This window comes from Poecilia latipinna, unplaced genomic scaffold (assembly GCF_001443285.1).
Source record: "Poecilia latipinna isolate Pla-1442-1.1 unplaced genomic scaffold, P_latipinna-1.0 Scaffold2944, whole genome shotgun sequence".
NCBI lineage: Eukaryota > Metazoa > Chordata > Actinopteri > Cyprinodontiformes > Poeciliidae > Poecilia > Poecilia latipinna.
In genome coordinates this window covers 48738-58780 of record NW_015115560.1, presented here as the reverse complement: position 1 = coordinate 58780, position 10043 = coordinate 48738, and the positions used below count along the sequence as shown (strand labels likewise).

The 10043-nt window shown below is 34.9% G+C and overlaps 3 protein-coding genes across 3 annotated transcripts; all 3 read left to right on the top strand.

Annotated features, from left to right (window-relative positions):
• On the top strand, positions 1 to 1348 carry LOC106939680 (olfactory receptor 51B2-like). The gene is made up of 2 exons (XM_015022174.1): positions 1 to 172; positions 264 to 1348. Exons 1-2 carry the CDS (start codon positions 20 to 22, stop codon positions 1050 to 1052), a joined length of 942 nt encoding a protein of 313 aa, XP_014877660.1. The 5' UTR covers positions 1 to 19; the 3' UTR covers positions 1053 to 1348.
• A 2785-nt stretch (positions 1349 to 4133) lies between these two features.
• On the top strand, positions 4134 to 5683 carry LOC106939678 (olfactory receptor 11G2-like). Its single transcript, XM_015022172.1, has 2 exons — positions 4134 to 4295; positions 4577 to 5683. Exons 1-2 carry the CDS (start codon positions 4167 to 4169, stop codon positions 5366 to 5368), a joined length of 921 nt encoding a protein of 306 aa, XP_014877658.1. The 5' UTR covers positions 4134 to 4166; the 3' UTR covers positions 5369 to 5683.
• A 1260-nt stretch (positions 5684 to 6943) lies between these two features.
• Positions 6944 to 9652, top strand: LOC106939677 (olfactory receptor 11G2-like). Its single transcript, XM_015022170.1, has 2 exons — positions 6944 to 7109; positions 8109 to 9652. The coding sequence occupies exons 1-2, from the start codon at positions 6981 to 6983 to the stop codon at positions 8904 to 8906; spliced, it is 927 nt and encodes a 308-aa protein (XP_014877656.1). The 5' UTR covers positions 6944 to 6980; the 3' UTR covers positions 8907 to 9652.
• Positions 9653 to 10043: the final 391 nt, after the last annotated feature.

Sequence of the window (10043 nt, the reverse complement as noted above, 5' to 3'; positions counted from 1 at the left end):
CAAAAATTGAATCTACCAGATGAATTCCTCATCTTTTAGCAACATGTCGAGCAGCTTAATTTATAGAGACGCTCTCAGCATTGCTGTGACCAAAAATGTGCTCATAGTGGCTCTTGGCATCACCATCAACTATATTAATGGGGCACTGATTCACACCTTCAGAAAACATGAAGTGAGCCTTTTTCTGTCTTTGGCAATTTTTGAATAAAATCATACCAAATGAATAAAATCACTTAAAATATCCTTTTTTTTCTCTCTTTCAGATATTTTTCATGAATCCTCGTTACATCCTGTTCATCCATCTGGTGGTGAACGATATGATCCAGCTGACTACATCCATCAGCTTGTTTGTTCTCAGTTATGTCTTCTACAGAATTAGTACTTCTTTGTGTTGCTTCATTGTTACCTTTGTTGTTTTCACCTCTGTGAACTCTCCTTTAAATTTAGCTCTGATGGCGGTAGAGTGCTACATCGCCGTTTGTTTCCCACTGCGACATGCTGAACTGTGCACCATCAAACGAACATATTTTCTCATTGGCTGTATTTGGGGTTTAAGCGCAACAACAGTTTTGCCAGACATCTTTCTTATCTTTGCAACAGAGCCTCTATGGCTGTTTAACTCTACAGTATTTTGCGATAGAGATACTGTTTTCCGACACCCAATAAGCATAAAAAAAAGAGATGTTTCTTATATAATTTTTTTATCTGGAGTTTGGTTTACACTTTTATTCACGTACGTCAGGATCTTTTGTGCTGCTCAAGCTGCTAACTCAGCTGAGGGAATGGCAAAGGCCAGAAATACTATCCTGATTCATGGTTTTCAGCTACTTTTGTGTATGCTAACATATGCAACTCCTTTGGCAAGAACGTTTCTGGCGTTTCTGTCTACTGCACAATATGTCCAAGCATATTTTTTTTGGTACATACTGATCCAGATTCTTCCCAGATTTGTGAGTCCCATTGTGTACGGGGTACGAGACAATACATTTAGACAATACTTGAAAAAGTATCTTTTGCGCAGCATCAGAGAAGCCAACAAACTACATCCGTAAGTGTTTCTTGTGTCGGTATAGATATCCTAAACTTGATCATTTTAAAACCTACACTGTGCTATCTGTAAAATTAGACAAAGCATGTTTCTGATTCAAGCAAACAAAAATGACCTGTAATAAACATTATTGGATGTGTGACAGGAAACAAAATCAGATTCACCTTTGAATCACTGAAAGATTGTCTACTTTCATTCACTGTGCAGTCTTTGACTCAGTTCAAATAATAGCCTTTTAAATTGAACTTTGGTGTATTGTAATGGTTCGCATATATACTTCTTCCTCAGTCTTTTTAGTCTTAGGACCCAGAGATACATGTTTAAGATACAATGCGAATTTCAAAAATATTGAAATAAAATAAGTAGATGTTTGTGTTTGTACTGGATTGAAATAGATGGGAATTGTCTTAAATGGAAAAAAAAAGTGTTCTACATGAAAGGTACAAATTATGTATGATTGATGGAAAAACTGAAAAGGTAAAAGGTAAATTTTTCCCGTTCTTAAAGCTGTATTAGGTAACTTGTTTTGAAGTTGTGCTGATGGAAAAACAACTCCAGTAAAACCACTTCAGCTGTCAGTGGCATTGCTAACTGGTCTAAGCATTCACAGCAGACTCCTTTGTGGGGAAGGAGCCGTAGTGCAGCAGAGAACAGGAAGAGGGTGTGAGCAGTGTGTACAGTGCTAAGACCTTCCTGACTCTAATTGGTCATTTGACTGAGAAGTGCATTTCTGCAGATGGCAGTAGGACCACAAGGAGGTAGAACTCAATTTTTATTTTCACAAAATGTCCATTGGGCGGTGAGTTTTAACGTTAAAATAAAACTTAAAACAACTCCTATTGCAATTTTGAATTGCTGTGCTGCTTCCATAAGCTACGTTACTGAAAGCCAGTGGTAGAAGGAAATCAGAAGCTTTCAATTTTTTTTTTTTTTTTTTCCAAAAATGCAGGAGATCCCATTACTGGATGCAAAATGTTGCTCAGACTCATTAACTTCAGTGTGAAATTTAGCTTTTCACAAACTGTGATTCAGATAAAAAGAGTGATTCTAAGGATGACCATTGGTGTCTTTATGTAAGTAGAAAGAGGCCTATTTGCATGGGAGTTGCTCTATTGCAGTTTTAAAATTTAAACACAATGCAACATTTGTGCTACTGTGTAAAGAAAATAAAAAAAGTTAAAGCTGCTGCAACCTCCTATTGTTCAAGTTAACCTGCCAGCTATTTGCTGCTGTTACACAATGTGGGTTGACAATTACACAACTGTTAAACCACATTTCTCCAAAATGAAAAGGGTAGGTTATTGCAAAGCTGCTCATCCCATTTAAAGTGAACTGGCTACAAATAAAATAATGGAGAAAAAAAACAACCTAGACAAATACATAGGATTTAATTGACTCCTTTTAAACACAAGTTCCACAAAACTGTCATAATGTTGCCTTTACTAATGTTGATCTGAGTGACAAGGCTGTTAGTTTCAGCAGCAGATGTCACTAGTGAGGACTGAATGAAACAGGGAGTAAGGAACCTTAGAGCAAAGCAAAAGTGCTAGAAAGCTTCATTGCTTCATGAGGCCATGACTATTAAAACCACACCAGCAAAAGCAGTTAACTCTGAGAAGCTGTTTCTAATTTCACAAATGAGCTGAATTAAACAAACATCCATTTACAGATGTTGGGTGGGAGAAACAGTACTTAAAGTTACTGGACCTGTGCACACTGCTGACCAAACAAGCAACAACTCATGCTGAGATGTGACCATGTGAGAGCAGAAAAGAGTCTCACTTTATACTCAGCACACCAGCTGGCAGTTAATTGGATGCACAGGTGTTCTCAATCAATGAGAGCAGGCTTCATTCATTCAGGTACATTTGGGAGACACCAAACACTGCACCTCACCAAAAACACACCAGGTGGTGGCAGCATCATCCAACTGCTGTGCTTTTAGGCAGCAGGACCTGAAAGGCCTGTAAAAGTAGAAGGTAAAATGAATGTAGCATGTGTGCCAAGTCAGGACACAGCTGTGAAATTAGTCTTTGGGTCCAAAATAATGTCACTCATTACAGGACTTTCTGCTCCACATCTAATTTATTTTGTCACATTTAGGCCCATCAAAAATGTGAAGTCTATGGCAATGTCCTTTGGCCACAGTTTGCACACCATCTCTGTTTTAAGTATTTATTTGTCACAGCTAAAAATGTTTTACACTATAGACCATACATAGAGTTACTTTTATTTTACATTTTATTTTTGTTAAAAAAAAGAATAGTGGCAATTAGCACTTAAAACAAGTTTTAAACAAATACACTAATTTCCATTCTCATCCCAATGCTATTACAAGTCTAATATGCAGTTACCCTTAGCCCTATGCACACAACATACAAAAAGAGAAGCACATACATGCACACACACATGCACACACACACAACACTTTTTTTTTTTTTAAATCCCATGACTTTTCTGCATGTCAACTATATATTGGGATATGTGGAGCAGACTCATTGTCTGCTGCATAACGCTGTCTAACCATCACCAGGTGAGTTTGTGTGTACTGTTGTTTCTGTTTAAACAGCTGATGAGTCCTTAGTATTAATGAAAAATTCTAGGTAAGAAAAAATGCAACAGGTAGTATATGTAAATTGTAATTTAGTGATTTTTAATTTTTCTTCTATTATGCCTGACATAAAACATATATTGTTGCTGTGATAATGAATCATTACAAAACACATTCATCTGAAAATGAAAAATGTGAGTAAATGTAATATGTTCTTAGGATAAGAACTGCTGCCTGTCTTCTTTGATTGATGAGCTTGAAGTTAAAATGTAAATTTGCTTAAAATAATGACCTGAATAATTTGCAGGAACCAATCAAGAACTAAAATGAACTAAGTTACACTATGTTTTAAAAACTAAATAGTATTATTAGTATTTCATAATCATATTTTTTGTTGAATACTGCTTGTATTCTTTTTAATAATTTTAAGTGTGCTAATCATCACTAAAACCTCAGAGTTTAAATGCTATCTTCCAGCCTTTCCAAAGTTTTATCAATAACCTGTTGAATTTTTTCTCCACAGTTTGGCACATTGTCAGATGATTCTCAAGTCCTCTAAATGTTGGTATGAATACCACTACTGTCAACCGGGACCCGCTTCATGTTGCAATCTTAAAGAATGTGATCACTGTGGCCCTCTCCCTTGCCATTATCTACATTAATGGTACTCTGGTTCATGTATTCAGAAAACATCAGGTATCAATTTTATGCATTTTAAGAATACCTAAAATATTGCAGAGAGGTTAAATAACATCAATAAATTTCTTATATTGATGTTGGGAGATAGTTACAGAAAACATTGGCTTCTGTAGATATGTTTTCTGACTTCAGATGTCAGAAAACAAAAACACGATTTAACCAGTTGGGATCCATTTCCCACTATGAGTTTTAGAAATCGAAACTTAGAAGTAGACTTCCTAAAATATCACACTTATCTTTTCTTCTCTGTTTCTGAAAAATCTTGTCTTTTGTTTCAGGTTTTCAACACAAATTCTCGTTACATCCTGTACATCCACCTGGTAATCAACGATATCATCATGCTCGCAATGATGATCCTCCTACAAGTCCTTAGTTACATTTTGTTCACACTCAATGTCTCATTTTGCATCGTCATGCTAATACTTGCCGTATCTACAGGTCTAAACAATCCCTTAACGCTTGCTGCCATGGCTCTAGAGTGCTACCTGGCCATATGCTTCCCTCTCCGTCACCCTCAGATCTGCACGGTCAGGAAAACTTACATTGTGATCACTATGATATGGGTCCTAAGTTTATTGACAATCTTACCAGATCTGTTCATAATTATTGCCACAAGACCTGCAGAGTACTTTCATTCCAGTGCCTTCTGCTTGTGGGCTAATGTTTTTACAGACCCGAACCTTGCAAAGAAGAAAGATGTAACCAACATTTTGTTTCTAGTCATTGTTTGGCTCATTCTTTTTTATGCATACTTTAAAATACTTTTTGCTGCACAGGCCGCTTCAGTAAATGCAAAGAAAGCAAGGAACACTGTCCTACTTCATGGCTTTCAGCTGTTGTTATGCATGCTAAGCTATATTCACAGTATATCAATACAGGGCCTGTCAATTTTGTTTCCAAAAGATACTCTAGCCATTCGGTATGTGATTTCTCTACTGATTCAGGTCATGCCAAGGCTCATCAGTCCGATGGTTTATGGCATAAGGGACAAAATGTTCAGACAGTACCTTATAAGATACTGGCTACCTTTAAATTCAAACGTTTATCCAGAAAATGTCCAAAAAAGTTGAACATAAGGATGTCTATATTTCAAGAACCTTTTTAAAGGCCCAATATGGTCTTTGTCTTTTTTCCTTTATATTGAACTAGATATGATAGTGTAAAAAGAGGATACCTCACTAAAAGTCTACCCCCTAAAACAGCTTTGGCAAGGAGGTAGCACTTTTGATATTACATCATAAAAGGTGTAGGTTGAAGAAGTGTGATACAGTTAAATTTCAGTTCAGTTGTGCTTCAGTTGTCTGTGACTTTCATGTCTTTGTAAAGTTTTATTTTCCTCCACTTTATCGTTTCTGTATGAGCCACACTGAAACTTCACTGTTTAAATTCTAACCAACAAAATGGGAATGTTTTGTCACAGATTGAATAAAAAAATCATGCTATTCTCAGTTGTCATTTGTCTAATTTACTAGAGCTCCCTTTTCATACACTAAATTTGTTAGATTGATGGTGGGCTGCACAGCACTGTAGTACTCAAAAAAATGCAGAAAATAAATAATAACCCTATTAAACAATTTTGTGTTTTCCAACTGTTATGAGTAAAAAAGTTAAGCCAATTAATTCAACCTAATGCAAAATTTTAGCTATTGTGGAAATGTTGTCTATCTCTAATAGCTGAAACATGTTTTAAACACACTAGGCAAGGCATAGACTTGTTTATGTTTTATGTTTTGTTTATTTATTTTTTGATGAGGAATAATGGTTTGGTGAAAGAGGATGGAAGTTAGTTTATTTGTCTAAAACTTAAGCTCAACACACTTGCAATGCTAACATGCAGTTGTCCTTAGCTACATCCACACAATATGCAAAAGGGAAGCACATAAACACACACACACACCCGCACACATTAACCCTTGACTATTTTTTGTTCCCTTGACTGTTCTCCACTTTAACTATATATTGGATTATGTCGAGCAGAACTGACTGATCTGCAGCATAAACCAGGTGAGTTTCTGTGCAGTTGCTCAGTTTAAACATTTAATGATTATTTAGTATTATTTAAAAATTTGTTTTTTAAAAATTGCAATAGTCAGTTGTGATTTACTAAATTTCTGTTTTGCTTCTAGTATTGGTACTCTTTGCAAACAGTATTGTGTTGTGAAATTGTATTGTTTAATTTTTTTCAGCTATTTATTTTTTGTTTGGAGTTGCATTGGTTGCAGCAGTGAAAAAAATATTTTTGATCAAAAGAAATATGTTATATTATTTATTACTGTGATCATGAACCATTACAAAATACATCAATTAGAAAATGTAAAATGTGAATAAATGAAGGATGTTTTTAAGCTAACAACTGCTGACTGTCAGCTCGAAGCGAAAAACAATAATTTGCTTTAAATGACAGGGAAAAATTAACTGTGACCATTACAGAACTAAAATGAACAAAGTTAAAGTGAGTTTTTTAAATACCATATTATTGGTATTCTATATAATGCATATTGAAGACTCTTTGTATTTCTTTTAATAATATTAAGCATATTAATAGATACTAAAACCTCACAGTTGAGTTTTTCAAACTTGTCTATGACATTAATTTAGTCAGTTTTAACAATAATCTGTTGTATATTTCTCCACAGTTCCACACACTGTGTCAGATGACCCCCAAACCCTCTAAATGTTGGTATGAATACTACTACTGTCAGCCGGGACCCGCTGTATGTAGCAATCTTAAAGAATGTGATCACTGTTGTCCTCTCTCTTGCTATTATCTACGTTAATGGGACTCTGGTTCATACATTCAGAAAACATCAGGTATCAATTTTATACATTTTGAAAATATGCATTAGTGTTTTTTGTGCAATAACTGAGGTAACATGGACCCAGTTTTCTGTTGTTTCAAATGTCATGAAGTTAAGTGGAAATTTTAGAATTGTTGTTTTTTAGTTGTTGCACTTGCAGCTTTAAAGTGATGCATGTAAAGATATGATAACAGTAGACAAAATGAGGCCATTGGAAAATTTAAGGTAAAATGTGAGTTATCTGCCTTCTCTCCAGTAAACATTCATTTAAGATATTAAATTAGGTTCATCAGTGTTGTTTTATTCAAGCAATTACACGGTCTACTTGTTAAATTGCTTTTGCCTTATATTTTTCTGAAAGTTGTATTTTTTAATTACAATTGTCTGCTGGGTTCATTAAGTATTTTAAAAAATGCTTAAACGTTTTGTGACAATAATGTCTGAATAAAGAACATGCGTCCACATCATACAACTGTGAGACACCACTTCAAGTTCATAATGCTTAACCAGAAGAAATTCTTGAAAACCTATTTTACTTCAGCTGTTATGAAATCACAAAACTTGTTGCTATGAAATGTTTCAGGTTACAGTTTTTACTAAACCCTTTAATTTGAATGTCTGTTTATTCCTGTATAAATTGTGACTTAGATAATTAAATTTGTGAAACTAAAGTACATATAAAGTTTCAACTGAGCAAGAACATTAATAATTTAAGTCCATTAACAAATACAGATTGATTATCCTAAAGTAGGAGGCCATTATTTAAAAACATGTTTTGATTATTTTACGTTCTAGTATCATTAGAGAACGGTTAAATAACACCAATAAACTCCTTTTATTGACCTTGGGAGATTGTGATACAGATGAAAAAAAATTTAAAATTAAATGTCTGAAAAGAAAAAGAAACAACTTTAGTACTGATATCCAGATTGTTTCACATTATGAACTTAAGAAGTCAAACCAAAAAGGTCTTTCTATCCCATTTCTTGAAATAACTTGTCCTTTGTTTCAGGTTTTCAACACAAATTCTCGTTACATCCTGTACATTCACCTGGTAATCAACGATATCATCCTGCTCGCAATGATGATCCTCCTACAAGTCCTTAGTTACATTTTGTTCACACTCAATGTCTCATTTTGCATCGTCATGCTAATGCTTGCCGTATCTACAGGTCTAAACAATCCCTTAACGCTTGCTGCCATGGCTCTAGAGTGTTACCTGGCCATATGCTTCCCTCTCCGCCACCCTCAGATCTGCACGGTCAGGAAAACTTACATTGTGATCACTATGATATGGGTCCTAAGTTTATTGACAATCTTACCAGATCTGTTCGTAATTATTGCCATAAGACCTGCAGAGTACTTTCATTCCAGTGCCTTCTGCTTGTGGGCTAATATTTTTACAGACCCGATCCTTGCAAAGAAGAAAGATGTATCCAACATTTTGTTTCTAGTCATTGTTTGGCTCATTCTTTTTTATGCATACTTTAAAATACTTTTTGCTGCACAGGCCGCTTCAGTAAATGCAAAGAAAGCAAGGAACACTGTCCTACTTCATGGCTTTCAGCTGCTGTTATGCATGCTAAGCTATATTCGTACTATATCAATACAGGGCCTGTCAATTTTGTTTCCAAAAGATACCCTAGCCATTCGGTATGTAATTGCACTATTGATTGAGGTTATGCCAAGGCTCATCAGTCCAATGGTTTATGGTGTAAGGGACAAAATGTTCAGGAAACACCTAAAACGATACCTGTTACCTTTAAATCCAGCCGTTCCTCCAAGAAAGGTACAAAAAAGGATAATATGAAGATATTTCTATTTTAAGTATATTTTTCAATTCCCAGGATAGTTTTTAGGGAGCCATTCTTCATTACTTCTTGTTCTATGACATCTAAAAGGGTGAAATTGTGGCTACCGTAGCAGAAGTCTACGGCCCTAGTAAGAAGGCAGTTCTGTCGATACATGCTGAGCTACTTCACGGCTCTAAGTCTGAAGCTGCGTGGAAGAAGTTATGGAGTGAATTCCATAAACACAAACCATTTAGTTTGCAAATAAATTCTTCCACCAAGTTTTAGTTTTAAACTCAATTTGGATTCATGACATGACTGGCTGTGTTAAAAAATGTTTACAAAGAACATTAATCATTCCTGTTTTATAATTTAAGAGTAATGCAACTATATATTAGCTTAGAATGAAAATAAGTAAAGCAACATGCTGAAAAATTCAACTACTAACAGATGATTAGCACAAACATTTTTACATCCAAAATGCACTAACCTCACATCAAGTTATTTTCTGCGATAGATTTCCATCATGGTAACCTGATCTAGCCTTCAGTCCTCACTGGAAACGACGGGAGTGCTAAAATAGCGACAGAAAACTACTCTGGATCATAAAAAATATTTTTGCAGTTTAAGCACACCTACATAGCCCAGACAAGATTAAGAGTTTAGGACAATCATGTTCTGGGTTATAAAAGTTTATGGTAAGAGGGAGAAATATCTTACAGTCCATGTTTTTACATTTTCTCCACTTTTTATTGTTTCTGTTTTGAATGAACCATACTTAGATTTCACCTTTAAAGTTTTTACCACAAAAATAACATTTGACATTTATTTGGTTGTCTGAATAAAAAAAATAACATAAATCATTCAGTTCACAGTCTTGTCATTTATTTAATTTACAAGAGCTCCTGTTTCCATACACAACAACAAAATTGTACCTTTGGTTTGATATGGAAAAACAAGTTCCATATTCACCTAGTAGTAGCTATTTTGTTGTCTGAATTGTTTTATTAGGGAATGCTAGTTATTAAAATTATTTATGTGTGAAATTAGGCTTAGTGCTACTGCACAAACAGATGTGGGTGGTTACACACACAGATATAGACACACTTGACTAGTTTTGATCCCATGACTTTTGCTCAGCATATATAAATTGAGCC

What these genes read in the sequence shown, in the direction of transcription:
- LOC106939680 (XM_015022174.1), top strand. Translation starts at nt 20, where the DNA reads ATGAATTCCTCATCTTTTAGCAACATGTCGAGCAGCTTAATTTATAGA. An exon ending in ACACCTTCAGAAAACATGAA is followed by an intron (nt 173 to 263) that starts GTGAGCCTTTTT and finishes TCTCTCTTTCAG; the next exon opens with ATATTTTTCATGAATCCTCG.
- LOC106939678 (XM_015022172.1), top strand. Translation starts at nt 4,167, where the DNA reads ATGAATACCACTACTGTCAACCGGGACCCGCTTCATGTTGCAATCTTA. An exon ending in ATGTATTCAGAAAACATCAG is followed by an intron (nt 4,296 to 4,576) that starts GTATCAATTTTA and finishes CTTTTGTTTCAG; the next exon opens with GTTTTCAACACAAATTCTCG.
- LOC106939677 (XM_015022170.1), top strand. Translation starts at nt 6,981, where the DNA reads ATGAATACTACTACTGTCAGCCGGGACCCGCTGTATGTAGCAATCTTA. An exon ending in ATACATTCAGAAAACATCAG is followed by an intron (nt 7,110 to 8,108) that starts GTATCAATTTTA and finishes CCTTTGTTTCAG; the next exon opens with GTTTTCAACACAAATTCTCG.